At 71.4% G+C, this 17,966-nt stretch overlaps 2 protein-coding genes across 2 annotated transcripts; both read left to right on the top strand.

Annotated features, from left to right (window-relative positions):
* The first annotated feature begins 6 nt into the window (after positions 1 to 6).
* LOC116437330 (autophagy-related protein 2 homolog A-like) lies at positions 7 to 8,004 on the top strand. The gene is made up of 19 exons (XM_032094981.1): positions 7 to 338; positions 615 to 765; positions 1,048 to 1,170; positions 1,371 to 1,476; positions 1,589 to 1,709; positions 1,848 to 1,943; positions 2,301 to 2,397; positions 2,786 to 2,914; positions 3,186 to 3,280; positions 3,650 to 3,987; positions 4,301 to 4,427; positions 5,269 to 5,382; positions 5,658 to 5,819; positions 6,045 to 6,201; positions 6,656 to 6,743; positions 6,971 to 7,067; positions 7,354 to 7,496; positions 7,582 to 7,713; positions 7,980 to 8,004. The coding sequence occupies exons 1-19, from the start codon at positions 168 to 170 to the stop codon at positions 8,002 to 8,004; spliced, it is 2,472 nt and encodes an 823-aa protein (XP_031950872.1). The 5' UTR covers positions 7 to 167.
* Positions 6,205 to 17,941, top strand: LOC116437323 (autophagy-related protein 2 homolog A-like). The gene is made up of 29 exons (XM_032094973.1): positions 6,205 to 6,248; positions 6,656 to 6,743; positions 6,971 to 7,067; positions 7,354 to 7,496; positions 7,582 to 7,713; positions 7,980 to 8,128; positions 8,391 to 8,520; positions 8,992 to 9,152; positions 9,505 to 9,585; positions 9,896 to 10,002; positions 10,268 to 10,360; positions 10,698 to 10,768; positions 10,869 to 10,948; positions 11,217 to 11,438; positions 11,573 to 11,672; positions 11,874 to 12,061; positions 12,458 to 12,660; positions 13,769 to 13,868; positions 14,272 to 14,481; positions 14,792 to 14,899; positions 15,234 to 15,321; positions 15,428 to 15,512; positions 15,602 to 15,671; positions 16,252 to 16,334; positions 16,490 to 16,626; positions 16,698 to 16,754; positions 16,852 to 17,015; positions 17,520 to 17,618; positions 17,855 to 17,941. Exons 6-29 carry the CDS (start codon positions 8,078 to 8,080, stop codon positions 17,918 to 17,920), a joined length of 2,754 nt encoding a protein of 917 aa, XP_031950864.1. The 5' UTR covers positions 6,205 to 6,248; positions 6,656 to 6,743; positions 6,971 to 7,067; positions 7,354 to 7,496; positions 7,582 to 7,713; positions 7,980 to 8,077; the 3' UTR covers positions 17,921 to 17,941.
* The last annotated feature ends 25 nt before the right edge of the window (positions 17,942 to 17,966 follow it).

The following is a 17,966-nucleotide window of genomic DNA, read 5'->3' as shown; positions in this document are numbered from 1 at the left end:
CCGGAAGCGGCGGCGCCGGTGGCTCCCGGTGCTGCCGGTGCTGACCTCGGTTCGGTCCCGGTGTCGCTCCCGGTGTCGGTCCCGATCTCGGTGATCGCGGTGCTGGTCCTGATCCCGGTGCCGATCCCGATCCCGATCCCGGTGCCGCTCCCGGTGCCGGTGCGGCGATGCCGCGCTGGGCGCGGGGCTGGCCCGAGGCGCTGAAGGCCCGCGCGGCCCGGTACGCGCTGCAGCGCTGGCTCGGGCCCTTCTTGGAGGAGCCGCTGCGACTCGAGCAGCTCGGGCTGGACCTGCGCGGCGGCACCGGGACCCTGCGGGAGCTGCGGCTGCGGGCGGCGGTCAGCGGGGACAGCGGGGGGACAGGGAGGACAGCGGGACACCGGGGGGACAGCGGGGGTGGCGGGGGGCACAGGGGACACTGGGGGGACACCGGGCGACAGGGGATAGCGGGGGACACCGGCGAAGGGGGAATGGGGGTGATTTTGGGGTGGGTTTGGGATGATGTCGGGTGTGATTTTGGTGCGGTTTTGTGGCTGAATTTGGGGTGATTTTGGGATGATTTTGGGGCGGTTTGGGCGCGGTTCGGGGGTCCCTGACCCCCCGCGCCCCCCCAGGCCGTGGATGAGCTGCTGGCGGGCGCCGGGGCCCCCCTGGAGCTGCGCGAAGGCAGCGTCGGGGCCGTCACAGTCAGCGTGCCCTGGGCGGCGCTGGGGACGGAGCCCGTGCGGCTGCGGCTCAGCCACCTCCGGCTCGTGCTGCGACCCCGTGAGTGGCGCTGCCACCTCCCCCAGCTCCCGGTCACCTCCCTCGGGCTCTGTCACCACCCCCAGGGCGCTACCACCTCCCCCGGTGACCTCCTCAGGTCCCTGTCCCCTCCCCCGGTGACCTCCCCCTGTCAACTTCCCCAGGTCCCTGTCCCCCCCCACGCCAGCCCCCGCAGTGTCCGCTGCCCCCCCCCCCCGCGCGTGTCCCCACCTGTCCCCCCCTGACTCCCCGGTGTCCCTTCGTGGCCCCTGACCCCGCGGTGTCCCCTCGGTGTCCCCGCAGGGCAGCCGGGGACGCCGGGCCCGGGGTCGCCCCGCCCAGGGGAGTCGCAGCAGGGCCGGGACACCCCCCCGGAGCCGCCCCCGCTGGAGGGGCTGGAGGCGCTGGCGCTGACCATCGACACAGGTGACACTGGGGACAGTGGGGGGACACGGCGAGGGGAGGCCGGGGGGATTTGGGGGGACGAGAGGGGACCCAGGTGTCCCTGGGGGGGGACATAGGGGGAGGCGTCCTTGTTTGGGGGTGTGGAGGCCGCACCCGAACTCCCCGTGTCCCCCCCCCGCCGCGTGTCCCTCCCGTCCCCCAATGTCCGCCGATGTCCCCAGTTCTGCGGCGGCTGCAGGTGCTGCTGGACGAGGCTGAGCTCAGGGTGGAGCTGCCCCCGCAGCCCGGGGGGGGCCCTGGGGGGGCCCTGGAGCTGCACCTGCCCAGGTGAGGGGGGGGGGCGCGGGGGGGTCCCAGGTGTGTTTGGGGGGGGTCCCGGAGAGTCCCGGGAGGTGCCAGGTCTGTCGGGGGCGGTCTCAGGTGTCCCTGTCCCCCCCAGGGCCGAGTTCGAGGATGCGGGGGGGGGTCCCGGGGGCGGCCCCCCCGCGGTGCTGCTCAAGGCGCTGCGGCTGCGGGACCTGCGGCTGCTGTGGCAGGAGCTGCCCCCGGCCTGGGCACAGGTAGGGGACGCTGCTGCCACCTGTGCCACCCCTGTGTCACCTGTGTGTGCCACACCCTGCCTGGGAGCTGGGAACATCTGTGTTACCTGTGTCCCTGTGTCTCCCCGCTGTCCCTTCAGTGTCCCCATGTCCCCCCAGGTCCCCGTGTCCCCCCCGGCGCTGGGGGGGCTCCTCCCGGGCCCCTCGGAGCTGCGGCTGCGCCTGAAGCAGAACGAGGCCCTGCCGGGACCCTCAGTGCGGACGGAGGGACACGGGGGGGACACTTTTGGGGTCCTGGGGGTCCTGGGGGAGTTCCGGGGGGGGGGGGGGTCCTGGAGGCGTGGGAGGGGGGTGGTGTTGGAGTTTTTGGAGTGCTGGGTGAGTCCAGGGGGACTCAGTTTTTGGGTTTTTGTGATGCCAGGGGAGTTCTGGGGTTTTTGGGATTCCTGGGGGTTTTGGGGTCCTGGAGCGCTTTTATGGGGCTGAGGGGATCCTGGGGGCAGGGGGGTCTGGGGCACTGGCGGGATCTGGGGGCCACTTTTGGGGTGCTGGGGGGGTTCTGAGGGTTTGGGATTTCCGGGGGTTTTGGGGTCTCATTTTCTGGGGTTTCAGGTGGAGCTGGAGGGGAATTTGGGGGCCCTGCACCTGCTGCTGCCCCCCCCCCTGCTGGGGACCCTGCAGGGGCTCCTGGGGGCCCTCGACCCCCCCGGTGAGTCCCCCCAAACTACGCAACCCCCGGGGGGGGGGCACCCCAAACCCTGGGGGGGGGAGCTGAGTCCTTTGGGAGGGGTTTGGGGTCTCTGGGGGGGTTTTTGGGCTCCCACTGAGCCCTCGAGTCCCTCGTGGGGGGGTTTGGGGATTTTGGCCCCCCCCCTGGAGCCCTCGTGGGGGGGTTTTGGGGTCTCCAGGGGAGGCTTTTTTGGGCGTTTTGGGGGGGGGGGAACTTCGGGGTAGTTTATTTGGGGTCTGGGAGGGGTTTGGGGGGGTTATTGGGGGAACCTGATTTCCTCAGGGGTGGGGGGGGATTTTGGGGGGGGTTTTGGGGTTCCCTGGACCCCCCAGGTCCCTCGGAGCCCTGACTCCCGTGCCCCCCCCAGAGTCCTCCCCCGGGGGTCGCAGCCGCCCCCTGGGCCCCCAGGACCTGGCGCTGATCGAGCGGGAGCTGAGCCGCTGCCTGCGGGGGGGTGGTGACCCTCCGAGCCCCCCCGGGGGGGACCCCGACAGCGGTGAGGGGGTGGGGGGGGGGCCTGGAGGGGACTTAGGGGGGGCTGGGGGAGAAATTGGGGGGGTTGAGGGGGTTTCTGGGGGGGCTTTGGGGGTCTGGGGAGGTTTGGGGGGGTTGGGGGCTTTGGGGGGGCCTGAGATGGGTTTTGGGTGGCCTGGATGGTTCGGGTGGGTCTGGGGTGGGTTTTGGGGGCTGGGGGTGGTCTGGGGAGGATTTTGGGGGCTGGGGGGGTTCTGGGGGTGTCCTCATCTCTTTCCTCCTCCTCCCCCCAGAGCTGTTCTACTCCATGACGGGGTCCCTGGGGGGAGAGGACAGCGCAGCCCCCCCTGGGGAGACCCCCACGGGCAGTGCTCCCCCCAGCCCTGCTGTGAGTCAGGGGGCTTTGTGGGGTCTGAGGGAAAATTTGGGGTTTCTTGGGGTCTTTTGTAGGGAATTTTGAGGGAATTTATTTGGATTTTTGGGGGGGGGGGGGTTTGGGGGGGTTGGGAGTTATTGGGGGCTTTTGGGGGGGATTTATGGGGGTTTTGGGGGTCCTGGGAGGGGGACTTGGGGTTTATTTTTGGAGGTTTATTTGGGGGTCTTTGGGGGGGGGACTTTGGCGGTTTAGTGGGGGGTCCTGGAAGTTCAATTGTAGACTCATTTTTGGGGGATGTTTTCGGGGGGTTTGGGTGTTCTGGGATGAATTTTGGGGTTTGGGGGGAGCAGCGCTGACGCCGTGTGCCCCTCCCCCTCCAAGGGCAGCCCCCGGTGCCGCCGCCCTTCCCCCCACAGCTCCGCCCCCCCAGGTGAGTCCGGGGGGTTCCCAATGGTGGGGGGTGTCCCCAGTCCCGGGGTCCCTCTGGGGGTGTTCTCACCCCCCGGGGGTTCCATGGGGGGGTCTCTGACGCCGTGTCCAGGCCGGGGCCCCCCGTGGCGGGGCGGGCTGCGGCTGCAGGTGACCTTGGGGACGGTCACCGCGGTGCTGCCCGAGGGGGAGGGGCCCCCGAGCCCCGCCCACCAGCGCACGTGGGCGGAACTCTGTGATGGCCACGCCCACCCAGCCTGGGACCACGCCCTGCCCTTCCCCCACCTCAGGTATGGCCCTCCGTGTCCGCCCCCCATGTCCCCAAACGTCCTCTCGTGTCCTTGTCCGTGTCCTCCCTCACCCCCTTCCCTCTCCATCCCTTTGTCCCTCCTTGTCCCCAAATTTCCCCACCCATCCCCTTGTTATCCCCCCGTTTCTGTTCCTCCTTTTTCTTCGTTTTCCTTCTTTTAACCTCCTTTTCCTCCCCCAATTCTTGCCCCGCCGTGGGCCCCCAACACCCCTCCCGTTGTTCCTCCTTTGTCCCCACGTTTGTGTCCCCTTTGCCCCCCTCCCGCCCCGCTCTGACCGCGCCCCTCCCCCCAGGCTGAGCGCGGGGGGGGCGCAGCTGGGGCTGGACGCGGGGGGCGCGGGGGGGCCCCGGGGGGGGCTCTCGCTCGCCCGCCTGGAGCTGCTGGAGGAGCTGCCAGGGGCGGAGCCAGACAGGATACAGGTGGGCGTGGCCAGAGGGTGGGGCTGAGGGTGGGTGTGGCCGGGGTGGGTGTGACCAGAGGGTGTGGCCGGAGTGGGTGTGGCCGGGGTGGGTGTGACCAGAGGGTGTGGCCGGGGTGAGTGTGACCAGAGGGTGTGGCCGGGGTGGGTGTGACCAGAGGGTGTGGCCGGAGTGGGTGTGACCAGAGGGTATGGCCGGGGTGGGTGTGGCGGGGGTGGGTGTGGCCAGAGGGTATGGCCGGGGTGGGTGTGGCCGGAGTGGGTGTGACCAGAGGGTATGGCCGGGGTGGGTGTGGCCGGGGTGGGTGTGACCAGAGGGTGTGGCCGGGGTGGGTGTGGCCGGGGTGGGTGTGGCCAGAGGGTATGGCCGGGGTGGGTGTGGCCGGGGTGGGTGTGGCCGGAGTGGGTGTGACCAGAGGGTATGGCCGGGGTGGGTGTGGCCGGGGTGGGTGTGGCCGGAGTGGGTGTGACCAGAGGGTGTGGCCGGGGTGGGTGTGGCCGGGGTGGGTGTGGCCAGAGAGTTGGGCTGGGCTTGGGTGAGTGTGGCGGGGGGGGTACGGGCTGGGGGGGGACACGGATGGGGACACGAGGGGACAATTGGGGACAGCGATGGGCGTGGCCAGAGGTGTGTGGGGCTGGGGGGCGGTTGGGGGTGGGGTCCCACAGGCCGCAGGGGGCGGGGCCTGCAGAGGGGTGTGGCCTGGCTCCTGAACGCGACAAGGGGGCGGAGCCTGAGGGATTTGGCGTGGCCAGCGGGGGGGGGGGGGGGCAGGGCTCACACAAAGGGCTGGGATCTGCCTGGGCGTGGTCGCCCCGCCCAGCCCCGCTGGCCCCGCCCTCAGGTGCTGCGATTCCCCGCTCCCACGGCCGCCGGGACCGCCCCTGCCCAGCCCGTGCTCCGCCTGCGCTGGGGTCCCCCCGGCCCTGCCCCCCCCGGGGCCCCGCCCCTGCCCGAGGTGAGTGGGGGAGGGGGGGCCCCTCTGCCCCCCCAGGCAGCATTTGGGGCGGGGGGAGGGGGTTGGGAGACCCCTCATCATCCCTGGGGGCTCCTGGGTTGCCCCAAACCCCCCCCGGAACCCAAAATTCCTCCCCTGACCGCAGTGATGTCCCCAGAGTCCCCCCAGAGGACATCCCTGGAGCCCCCGAGACCCCCAGTACCCCCCCCCGACCCTCATTAATCCCTCTCCAGCGACTCCCAGCCCCCCCTGACCCCCCCTTTTTCTCCTCCCAGGGTCCCCTTCCCCCACTGGAGTTGGGGGTGCAGCTGAGCCCCCCCGAGGCCGAGCTGGACCTGGGGCTGCTTGAGCGCCTTGGCCCCGCCCTTTCCGCCCTCTGTGGCCACGCCCACGGCCGGGACACGCCCACGGGGGAGGAGGACACGCCCTCTGGCAAGGTGGGTGGGGCTGGAAGGGGGAGGGGCTGGGAGGGGGAGGGGCTTGAGTGGGTATTACTGGAAAAGAGGTGGGGCTTGAGGGCAAATGGGGAGGGGCTTGAAAGGGGTGGGGCTCGTAGAAAGGGGCTCGAGGTGGGCGTGGCTCAGGAGTGGGAGGGGCTCTGCAAGGGGGCGTGGCAGGGGAGGGGCTTGGGTGGGCGTGTCCTGACGCTGCCCCGCCCCCAGGCGCGGTGGGCGTGGCCGCTGCTGCGCTGGGCGGCGCCGTGGGCGGGGCTGCGGCTGCGGCTGCCCCTGACCGACCTCCGACCCCCCCCCCGCCCGCGCCCCCCCCCCCCCGGCTGCGCCCCGAGAGCCTCCGGGTGGGGCTGGGGGCGCCCCGCGGGTGGGCGGGGCCGGGGGGCGGGGCCGCGGCCTGCGACAGCCTGGACGGTGAGCAGGGGAGGGGACACGGGGGGGACATGGGGGGGGGACAGGTTGGGGACGGGGGTGACACGAGGGCGTGGCAGCGGTGTGGGACGGGGACGGGGGGGGGGGGAACCACGGGGGACATGGGGGGGTCGGCGGGGTGGGGAGGGGACACTCTGAGCACAACGGGGACCTGGGGGGGGACATTTGTGGGGACAGGACCTGGCACGGCGGGAGGGTCGCGGGGGGGGGCTGCCACAGGGGGGGGCACTCCCAGCGACGAGGAGGGGACATGGGGGGTCGGAGGGAGGACACCGGGGGGACATCTCTGGGGACGGGGGGTGGGAGCAGGAGAGGCACAAACGGGGCAGGAGGGCCGGATGAGGGGGGCACAGCCGTGACCCCCCGCGTGTCTCCCCCGTGCCCCCCAGTGACGTACGAGGCCGAGGACTTGGGGACCCTCCCCTGCCTGCACGCGGAGCCGGGGCCCGGCCCGAGTGGGCCCTGCAGTGTCCCCACGTGAGCGGGGGGGCCCTGGGGGGGGTCTTGAGGGGGCACCCCGAAATTTGGGAGGTGGGGGGAGTCTGGGGGCGGCTTGGGGGGGCTCCTGAGATGGAGGGCCAGCCCTGGGGGATTCTGCACGGGGGATTTTGGGTCATGGGGGGGTCCCCAGAGTCTGTTTTTGGGAGATGCCGGGGTTGGGGCGGGGTTTTGGGGTGTCCTGAGCGCCTCCCCGTGTCCCGCAGGCTGGAGGTGACAGTGGCAGCCGCGCCCCCCAGGAGCCCCCCCGGGCCCCCCCCGACCCCGTTCTCTGCCCGGCGCAGCATCTACGAGAGCCATGAGGTGCCCCCCCCCAGTTTCCTAAGAACGTTTTGGGGGGTCCCAGAGAGGTTTGGGGGCTTCTGGGGAGATGTGGGGGAATTTGGGGGTCTCTGGGAGGTGTTGGGAGGGATTTGGGGGTCCCCAGAGGTTTCTGGGAGGGGTTTGGGGGTGTCCCCGCAAGGGCGGGGTGTTCTGGGAGGCTTTGGGGGTGTCCCTCAGGGGTTTGGGGGTCCTGGGGGGGGGTCTCTGAGGGGTTTGGGGGCCCACTGATCCCCCCAAACCCACGGTGTCCCCCTTCCCCCCCCAGCTGGTGCTGCCGGGGACCCCCGAGGAGTTGGGGGCGTTCGTGGGGCGGGCCCTGGGGGGGGCCCCCTGGACCCTGCGGGTGACGTTGCCCCGTGCCCACCTGAGCCTGAGCCCCCCAGAGCTGCTGCAGCGCCTCTACAACCGGTGAGGGGGGCCTGAAACCCGGGGGGGGCCCCGAAACCTGGGGGGACCCCAAAACCCCCCCTGACTCCCCCCGAACCCCCCCCAGGATCAACAACGACCTCCTGCTCTGGGACCCCGCCGGCCCCGCCCCCTCGGAAGGCCCCGCCCCCTCCGAGGACCCCCCCCCCCTCGGAAGGCCCCGCCTTCTTCCGGCCCTGCCGGTCCGCGCTGGGCACAGGTGAGACCACCGGGACCTCCCGAAACACGGGCTGTCCCCAAATTCCAGCTGCGGCTCCAAAGCCGGGGTGTCCCCAGGTCTCCGGCACCTCCCCAAAATACAGGGTGTCCCCCCCAAAGTCCTGGGCCTCCCCAAAAATGCCGGCTGCTCCTTGGGTGCCCCCAAAGCCCCGAGTGTCCTCTCAGCCTTGGCTGGCCTCTGGGTGCCCCCCAGGTGTCACCCCGGGTGTGGGGGTCTCCCCTGATCCTTCCTCCCTTGTCCCCTAGACTCAGAGGAGGAGGAGGAGGATGAAGGCTCCGGGGGGTCTCCGCAGGACCTTGGGGACACCGGGGACCCCCCCGAGCCCCCCCAGAGCGGCGGCGCCATGCTTGTCACCGTGCCCTGGGGCCGCGTCACCGCCGACTGTCCCCCCGCGGTGAGGGGAGCCCCTGTCTGTCACCCTGGGGCCCCGATGTCACCCTGAGTCACTCCTGGGTCATGTCAGAGTTCCCTGGGTCACTCCTGGGTCACTTTGGGGTCCCTCGGGTCCTTTCCTATCACCCCCAGTCCCCCCTTGTGTCAGCACAGGGCCCCCCCATCCTTGTGAGTCCCCTCCTGGGTGACCTCGGGGTGTCCCTGGGGCGGTTCCGGCCGGTGGGGGTGGGGCAGCGTGTGACAGCTTTTTGGGGTGTCCCCAGGGGGGGGTCCCAGGGTCCCGGCTGGTGCTGGAGGTGGGGGAGGGGCGGCTCTGTGTCCTCCCCCGCCCGGGGGGGGTCCGGGGGCTGTCCCGGGCCTGCGCTGACATCCGGAGCCTCGTCCTGAGTCACGGTACCCCAAAACCGGGGCAGGGCCCCAAAAACGGGGGGGGGGGAACAAAAACGGGGGGGGGGGGGGGGAACGACGACGACAAAAATGGGGAGGGCCAGAACCAGGGTGGGGGGGGCCTGAAATGGGGATGGGGCCCAAAAGGAGGGGCGGGGGGGGCTGATAGCAGGGGGAGAGGGGGCAGGATGGGGGCAGTTGAAATGGGGGAGGGGCCCAAAATCTGGGGGGGAGGTATCCCAAAATGGGGGGACGGGGGAGAAACGAGGGAGGGGACACCAAAAATTAGGGGGGAGGGGCACCCTGAAAATTGGGCGGGGTGGGGGGGGGCATCTCAGTGTGGAGGAGGGGCTGTCTGTTTATGGGGAGGGGCATGGAGGGGCGGAGGCCCCGAGTTTGGGGGGCAGCCCCTGGTTCGGGGGGGTTGCCCCAGTTTTAGGGGCCCCCAGCCCCTCCCCCACCGCACCCGTCCCCCAGGCCCGCTGCCGGAGGAGGGGGAGGGGTCGGGGCCGCCCCCCTGCCTGCACCCCACCCTGGTGCCCTGGGACGAGCCCGCACCCCCCCCCGGGGTCCCCCCGCCCCCCCGGATGTTGGCGCTGGCCCTGGGCAGCAGCGTCGCCCCCCGCGGGGACACCAAGGTGGGGACAGTGGGGACAGCGGGGGGGACAGGGTTGGGGGGGCACTGGGAGACATTCTGGGACGCAGAGGGGACAGCGGAGCACGGAGGGGATGGGGCGGGGGGAACGGGACAACATTGGGGGCGGAGGGGACAGCGGGTGGGGGACACAGGGGACATGGGGGGGACATGAGGAGGACGTTTGGGGACACGGGGGGACACTGGGGCACAAAAGGGGGCACGGAGGGGACAGAAGACAGAGGAAGGAGGGGACACTGGGGACACAGACGGGACATGGAGCAGCCGGAGAGGGGCGGGGGCTGCTGGGGACACCGCCGTGTCCCCCCTGTGTCCCGATGTCCCCATGTCGCCAGGAGCTGGTGGTGGCAGTGGCCCTCGAGGGGGTGATGCTGCGGCACCGCCCCGACCCCCCCGGGACCCCCTGGTACAGCCAGGTGAGCGGGGGGACATTGGGGACGTTGGGGACCTCGTTTGGGGACATTCGGGAGACTCCTGGATTTGGGATCCCTGGGTTTGGGGTGGGGGAGGGGTCTCATTTGGGGAGGGCCTTGTTGGGGGATTTGGGGTTCCTGGTTTTGGAATTCCAGATTTTGGGATTCCTGTTTTGGGGGGTTTTTGCTCATTCCTGTTTTTGGGGTTTTTTCGGGGCTGTCAGTTTTGGGGCTCTCGTTGGGAGAATTTCCCTTTTTGGGGCGTGGCCTGGGGGTCACTGTTGGGGTGTCTTCCCCCCCCCCCCCCCCCCAGCTTCTGGCCCTGCTGGCCCTGGAGGACGAGCCGGTTTTGGGGTACACAGCCCCTACTCCCCTGACTCAGCTGCACGTGCACCTGCAGCGCTGCGGCCTTGACTACAGGTGAGCACCCCAAAAACAGGGGGCCCAGGGGGGTCTGGGAGGGGGTGATCCCAAAATGGGGGTCCTTTGGGGGGCTGTCGGTCCCCCGGGTTTTGGGGTTCCCTGAGAGGAACACCTCAAAATGGGGGGGTCTGGGGGAGCCTTCAAGGTCACCCCAATGAGGGGGGTGTTGGGGAGGGGGACACCCCAATCTGGGGGTCCCGGGGGGGGGGAACACCCCGATCCTTTCCTGGGGGGGTGACCCCGTTTTGGGATCGCCCCCCAGGCCGCCGCCCCTCCCTCTGCGGGTGCTGGTGACAGCGGAGACCCTGAGTGTGACCTGCGGGAGCGGCCGCGACCCCCGCCGGGGGGGGCTCAGGTGGGGCTGGGGGTTCCAGGGGGGTTTGGGGGGGGCCACAGGCAGGTTTGGGGGATCCCAGGGGATTTTGGGGTCGGCTCCCCAGAGGGATTTGGTTGCAGGAGGTGTTTTTGGGGATCCTGGAGAGGTTTAGGGGGGTCCCAGAGCTTGTTTAGGGGGTCCCAGGGGATTTTTGGGGAGTTCTGAGGGTCTTGGGCACCCTGGAGGAGTTTCCAGGAGGGTCCCGGGGGGGTTTCGGGGAGTGCTGGGGGGGGGGGTTAGTGCTCCCGGGGGTGTTTTGGATTCCCTGGGGGATTTCCGGGGGTCCCGACCCCCATGACCCCCCTTGCCCCCCCAGGCTCTTGGTCGATGACGGCTCCGTGTTCCTGAGCGAGCGCTGCGGGGGGGGGGCGCTGGACCTGCAGAGGGGTAACGACCCCCCCGGGACCCCCCCCATGTCCTCTCCCTGCGAGTGACCCCCAGGCTGTCCGGGGGGTGTCTGGGAGGTCACTCCGCCTGTCCTCCCCAGATTTCGTGTCCGTGCTGGACGTGGATTTCCTGGAGCTGCTGCTGACCACCTGGAGGGGGGCGGACGGCGAGGGGGGGGCAGTGAGTGGGGGAGGGGTGCGGGGGGGCCACAATGGGGTGGTTCGGGGGGGGCAAAGGGACCCGGGGGGGTTCGGGGAGGCTCATGGGGGATCGCTGCGATTTGGGGTGACTCCCCTGCCACCAGCCCCCCGGAGGAGCTGCTGGGGCCGGGGGGGTCCTGAGAGCTCGGGGGGGAGGGGGCATTGGGGGCGTTCGGGGCAGTTCAGCAAGGGTCGGGGGAGTCCGGGGGGTCAGTGCGATTTGGGGTGACCCTCCCCTCACCCCCCAGCCCCCTCCCGAAGAGCTGCTGGTGGCCCCCGCTCGCCTGCGGGGCCGCACCTGCGCCGACAGCGCCGCCGCCATCGCCCGCCTGCTGCGGCACCTGGGGACCCCCCCGCGGCCCCCCGCGGGACCCCCCCCCACCGACGGACCTACCCCCGGACCCCCCCCGCCGGGGGCACCCGTGGAGAGACCCCCGGGAGACCCCGAGCCCTCCCCGGGGGGAGAACAGGTGGGGCTGGGGGGCCCAAAATGGGGCTGGGGGGGGGGGCACAGAGGGGTCTGGGGGGGCACGGGTGCCCTAAACGGGTCTGGGGGGGCACCGGGACCCCCAGTGTTCCTCCCCCAACTGTGCCCCCCCAACAGGCCCTCCCCACGGCCCCCCCTGCCCCGATCAACCAGCAGGACTTGACGGACGCCCTGAGGGACCCCCCCGGGGCCCTCCCCGGGGACCCTCGGACCCCCGGTATGGGGGGGGGGAGGGAATTTGCGAGGGGGCTGGGCTTGCGGGGGGCTTTGGGGGGCTGTTTTGAGTTGGAGGGGGTGTTTTGGGGAGGGGAGGCTGTTCTGGATCCGGGGGGGCCGTTTTGAGTCTGGGGGAGCTGTTCTGGATCCCGAGGGGCCGTTTGGGGTCCAGGGAGTCTCTGACCCCCCTTCTCCCTCCCAGCTCAGGCCCCGCGCCCCCCAGCCCCTCCCGTGTCTCTGTACCTGTTCCCGGGGGAGGGGGGGGGCTCCCCCCGGGCCCTCCCCGAGGCCCCCGAGCCCCCCCTGAGCCCCCCCCGGGGGGGCAGCGCCGGCCCCGACCCCGATCCTGACGGGTTCTGCGTTCTCGAGGCCCCCGAGACCCCTGAGCCTGTGAGTGGGGGGGGCTGGGGGGTCTGGGGACTGGAGGAGTCCTGGGGGAGTCCCAGATGGGTTGGGGGGGTTCCCACAGCCCCCGTGCCCCCCCCCAGGTCCTGCTGGATGCTGGGACCCCTCTGTGTGCCGGGGGTCCCTGGGGGTGCTTTGGGGGGGTCCTGGGTGACATTTGGGTATCCCAGGGTGACTTTGGGGTGTCCCCAAGGGGTTTTGGGGGTGTCCCTGACGCCTTTTCCCCCCCAGGCCGCCCTTCGGGGATGTTGGGGTGTCCCGGGTGACATTTGGGTGTCCCTCACCCCATGGTTCCCCCCCAGGCCGCCCCTGTGTGTGCTGGCTGGCCCCGGGTGACTCTGGGGTGACGCTGGGGTGACGTTTCTGTGTTCCTGTCCCCAGGCCACCCCCCGGGTGCGCTGGCTGGCCCCCGGCCCCCTGCGGGTGCTCCCTGGGCACTTCGGGGTCCCGCGGGGGGAGCGGGACCGGCTGCGCCCCCCCCCGGGGCTGCCCCCCCCCCGCGCCCGCCTCGTCCTGCGCGACCTCAGCCTCACCTGGGCTCTGTTCGGGGGGCGGGACTTCGGTCCTGACCCCGCCCACTGCAGGTGGGACACGCCCTGGTGGGTGGGGCCGATAAAGACACACCCATGGGTGGGGCTGGGACACACTCTGGGGTGGGAGCTCGGCCCTGGCCCCGGCCATCACCGGTGGGACACGCCATTGGGTGTGGCCATTTGTTGGGACACAGCCCAAATGCGCAGGGGCTTGGGTGGGCGTGTCTGGGCATGGATACGCCCCTTGGCCACATGGAGGGGGCTGATGGGCAGGCCACGCCCTGGGGGAGGAGCTGAGGAAATGGCCACCCCCCCCCCCGGGAGGGGCCTGGTGTGGGCGGGGTCAGGCTCAGCCCCAACCTGATTGCTGAAAAGGGGCGTGGCTTGTGCGCTGGGTGTGGCTGGGAGGGGCAGTGGGTGTGTCCGGGGGCAGTGGGTGTGGGTGGGAGGGGCAGTGGGTGTGGCAGGGACGGGCAGTGGGTGTGGCCGGGGGGCAGTGGGTGTGGCTGGGAGGGGCAGTGGGTGTGGCCGGGGGGCAGTGGGTGTGGCCGGGGGGCAGTGGGTGTGGCCGAGGGGCAGTGGGTGTGGCAGGGAGGGGCAGTGGGTGTGGCCGGGGGGCAGTGGGTGTGGCCGGGGGGCAGTGGGTGTGGCTGGGAGGGGCAGTGGGTGTGGCCTGGGGGGCAGTGGGTGTGGCCGGGGGCAGTGGGTGTGTCCGGGAGGGGCAGTGGGTGTGGCCGGGGGGCAGTGGGTGTGGCCTGGGGGGCAGTGGGTGTGGCAGGGAGGGGCAGTGGGTGTGGCCTGGGGGGCAGTGGGTGTGGCCGGGGGGCAGTGGGTGTGTCCGGGAGGGGCAGTGGGTGTGGCCTGGGGGGCAGTGGGTGTGGCCGGGGGGCAGTGGGTGTGGCAGGGAGGGGCAGTGGGTGTGGCCGGGGGGCAGTGGGTGTGGCCGGGGGGCAGTGGGTGTGGCTGGGAGGGGCAGTGGGTGTGGCCTGGGGGGCAGTGGGTGTGGCCGGGGGGCAGTGGGTGTGGCCGGGGGGCAGTGGGTGTGGCTGGGAGGGGCAGTGGGTGTGTCCGGGAGGGGCAGTGGGTGTGTCCGGGAGGGGCAGTGGGTGTGTCCGGGAGGGGCAGTGGGTGTGGCCACACTGAGCCCCGCTCCCCGCAGGCCCCGCCCCCGCAGCGCAGGCCCCACCCCCCCGCGGTGGCGCAGCCGAGGGGGCCCCGGGAGGGTCCCGGAACAGCTGATGGAGCTGCACCTGGGCAAGGTCGGGGGTCCGGGGGGTCACTGGGGGGTCTTTGGGGTCACTGGGGGTCACTGGGGTCATGGAGCTGCACCTGGGCAAGTTGGGGGGCCGGAGGGGCCAGGGGGCTCACTGGGGGGTGATTGGGGTCACTGGGGAATGATTGGGGGGTCATCGGGGTCCTTGGGTACTGGGGACATTGGGAGGTCATGGGGGGTCACTGGGAGGTCATTGGGGGGCCACTGGGGTCTGGGGGGGGGCTCCTGGGGGGATTCTGTGGGTCCTGGATGGGGCTGGTGGAGGCACTTGGGGAGTTCGGGGGGTCCCGGGCAGGATTCTGGGGTCCTGGAGGGGATTTTGGGGTCCCGGGGCTCCTTTGGGGGTCTCGGGGGTGACCGCGCCCCACAGCCCCCCTGTGCCCCCCCAGGTTTGCCTCCAGCACGAGACGTATGCGGCGGAGCCCTGGGGGGCCGCGGGGGGGTCCCGGGGGGGTCCTCTGGGCCCGGGGGAGGTCCCCACGTCCCGCCTGGTGCTGCTGGTGCCGGAGCTGGAGCTGCGCGATCGCCTGGGGGGGGGCCCCGCGCCCCCCTTCCTGAGCCGCCACCCCCGAGGGGGGCCACCCCCACAGCCCCCCACGGTACTGACCCCGGACCCCCCGAGCCGGGAAACCCCAAAGCTGACCCCTCCTCACATCCTCCAAATCTGACACCCCCTTTGAGACCCCCCAAATCTGACCCCCCATCCCCTGAATGCGACCCTCCTGAGACCTCCCCACTGCCCACCAAATCCCCAAATGTGACCCCAAATCTGCCCCCCAAGCCCCCCCAAATCTGACTTCCTCTTTTCTAATCCCATTTTGCTCCCTGAATTTGTCCCCTATTCCTCCCCCCTCCTTTCTGAACCCCCCCTTTGTGACCTCCCCTCTCTGTGCCCCCCCGCACCCCCAGCTCTGGCTCAAGGCCCTGCGGGTCCTGCCCCACCCGCCCCCCCCCGGGGGCGTCCCCGAGTGCTGCCTCAGGGTCACTGTGACCCCCCTGCGCCTGCACATCGACCAGGTGGGGCAGGGGGGCTGGGGAGGGGGCTGGGGGGGGCGTCCTGGGAGGGTTCCGGGGGGTCCTGGGTGTGTCGGGAGGGTCCTGGGGGGGTCTGGAGGGCCCCGGGGGGGGGTTTGGGGGGTCAGGGTGTCTTTGGGGGGGTGGGTCTGAGGTCCGGGGCGGGGCTTGGGAGGGTTCTGGGGGGGTCCTGGGGGGTTTTGGGGGCCTGGGAGGGTCCCGGAGGTGTCGGGAGGGTCCTGGGAGGGAGCGGGGGGGGGTCTTTAGGGAGTTCGGTGGGGGTCCCGTGGGGTGTTTTTGGGGGGGGGGTCTCACGCTGTCCTTGCCCCCCCCCCAGGACGCGCTGATTTTCCTCAGGGATTTCGCCGGCGGCTTCATCGCCCACCTGAGCCCCCCCACGGGGCCCCCCCCAGGACCCTCGCCCGGTACCGGGGGGTGGAATGGAAGGAGGGGGTTCGGGGCCGGGGTTCGGGGGGTGTACCGGGATTTGGGGTCTCCTCACTGTCCCTCCCCCCCCCGCCCCTTTCGCAGCCTCCCCCGGGGTCGGGGACCCCCCCCAGCCGGAGCCGCCCCCGGACGAGGAGCCCGAAACGGAGACCCCCCCGATCTACTTCCGGTGGGACTGGGGCCACTGGGAGGGACTGGGAGGGGCTGGGGTGTTCCTGGGGGTGACGGGAGGTGACAGGGCTGTCCCCGTGTCCGCAGCGAGTTCCGGTTCACGGCCGATGTCCCCGTCTGGCTGGACTACCGCGGCAAGCGCGTCACCATGGAGCAGGTGACAGGGACAGGGGTGGCCGTGCTCCCCCAGGGTCCCTGTCCCCAGTGTCCCTGTCCCCGCTGACACTGTTCCCGGTGTCCCTGTCCCCGGTGTCCCTGTTCCCGGTGTCCCTGTCCCTGCTGATGCTGTTCCCGGTGTCCCTGTCCCCGGTGTCCCTATCCCCAGTGTCCCTGTCCCCGCTGACACTGTTCCCAGTGTCCCTGTCCCCGGTGTCCCTGTTCCCGGTGTCCCTGTCCCCGCTGACACTGTTCCCAGTGTCCCTGTCCCCGGTGTCCCTGTTCCCGGTGTCCCTGTCCCCGCTGACACTGTTCCCAGTGTCCCTGTCCCCGGTGTCCCTGTCCCCGGTGTCCCTGTCCCCGCTGACACTGTTCCCGGTGTCCCTGTCCCCGGTGTCCCTGTTCCCGGTGTCCCTGTCCCCGCTGACACTGTTCCCAGTGTCCCTGTCCCCGGTGTCCCTGTTCCCGGTGTCCCTGTCCCCGCTGACACTGTTCCCGGTGTCCCTGTCCCCGGTGTCCCTGTTCCCGGTGTCTCTGTCCCCGCTGACGCTGTCCCCTCGCTGTCCCCTCGCTGTCCCCAGGGTGCCCTGGCCGGGATCCTGATCGGGCTGGCGCGGCTCAACTGCTCCCAACTGCGGCTGAAGCGGCTCTGCCACCGCCAGGGGTGCGACCCGGGGGACACGGGGAGGGACGGGGGGGGACACACGGAACAAAGGGGCCGTCGGGGGCCTGCGGGTCCCGCGTGTCCCCAAAGGCGCCATCCCTGTGTCCCCCCGCGTCCCCTTCCCGTGTCCCCTCTGTCCCCCCCTCTCCCTGCAGGCTGCTGGGGCTGGGCCGGGTCGTGTCCTACGCGGTGACCGAGTGGCTTCGGGACATCCGGTGTCACCAACTGCCGGGGCTGCTGGGGGGAGTGGCGCCCGTGCACGCCGTGCTGCGGCTCTGTGAGTGTCCCCAATGTCCCCAAGTGTCCCCACGTGTCCCCAACACCCCCGGCACGCCGTGCTGCGGCTCTGTGAGTGTCCCCAATGTCCCCAAGTGTCCCCACGTGTCCCCAACACCCCCGTGCACGCCGTGCTGCGGCTCTGTGAGTGTCCCGAGTGTCCCCAATGTCCCCAAGTGTCCCCTGACCCTGGGGGGTGTCTCCCGCCCCCCGTGTCCCCAGTGTCCCGCTGTCCCCTCAGGGCGGGCGCTCCGGGACCTGCTGCTGCAGCCGCTGCTGGGGGGCGGCCCCGGGGCCGTGACCCGGGGGGTGACGCGGGGGGTGACCCGCGGTGTCACCGCCCTCGGGGCCGCCTCCGCCAGCGCCGCCATCGGGCTGGGGACGAGGCTACTGCGGGCCCTGCAGGTGCGACCTCAAAATCCCCCCTGGGACCCCAAAACTGCCCTGAGACCCCCCCCCAGGACCCCAAAATCACCCCGGGACTCCCCCCCGGGACCCCAAAACCGTGCCAGAACCCCCAAAACTGCCCTGGGAAACCTCGCTGGGATCCTCAAAACTGCGCTGGAACCCCTCCATGGACCCTCAAACCAAGCCAGGACCCCCCGAAACTGCCCCAGGAGCCCGCTGGGGCCCCCCCCCAAACACCTGCAAACCCCTTCGGGACTCCCCCAAAACCCCGAGCCCTCCTGGATCCCGCAAAATCCCCCCCGGGACCCCCAAAACCTCTTTGGGATCCCCAGATCCCCCCTGGACCCACCCAAGCCCCCCTGGGACCTCCCCCGGGACCCTCAAAACCTCTCTGGGACCCCTCCAAACCCCCACCGGGACCCCCCCATGCCCCCCCGGGGGTGTCGGGGGGTCCCCACTGTGTATGGGGGATGTCGGGGCTGTGACCTTTGACCCTCCCAGGCTTTGGCCGAGGCCCTTTATGGACTTGTGGCTCCCCCGGGCCCCCCCCGGCCACTCCCGGCCCCCCCGGAGCCCCCCCAGCGGCACCAGCGCCCCCCAGTACGGACCAGTAGGGACCAGTGTGGGCAGGGGGGCTGGGGAGGATCCCAGGTTGGGGTCGGGGGGCTCCCAGTATTATGGGCGGGGGGCTGGGAGGGGGCCCAGTATGGGCTGGGCGGGGGGAATCCCAGTATGGCCCAGTTTGGGGTCAGGATGTTCCCAGTTCGCCCTGGGGGTGCTGGGAGGGGGGGTCTTTGTGCCCCCCAGTGCCTCAGTATTCCCCCCTCTCTCCCCAGCGCCCCCCCGGCACGAGGAGCGGCCCCGCCCCCACCGAGGGACTGGGGGGGCCCCGCCCCCAATAAACTGGCAGAGACTGGTTCTTACTGGGACTGAGACTGGTTCTTATTG

This window comes from Corvus moneduloides, chromosome 34 (assembly GCF_009650955.1).
Source record: "Corvus moneduloides isolate bCorMon1 chromosome 34, bCorMon1.pri, whole genome shotgun sequence".
NCBI lineage: Eukaryota > Metazoa > Chordata > Aves > Passeriformes > Corvidae > Corvus > Corvus moneduloides.
This window is presented reverse-complemented; position numbering and strand designations above follow the sequence as displayed.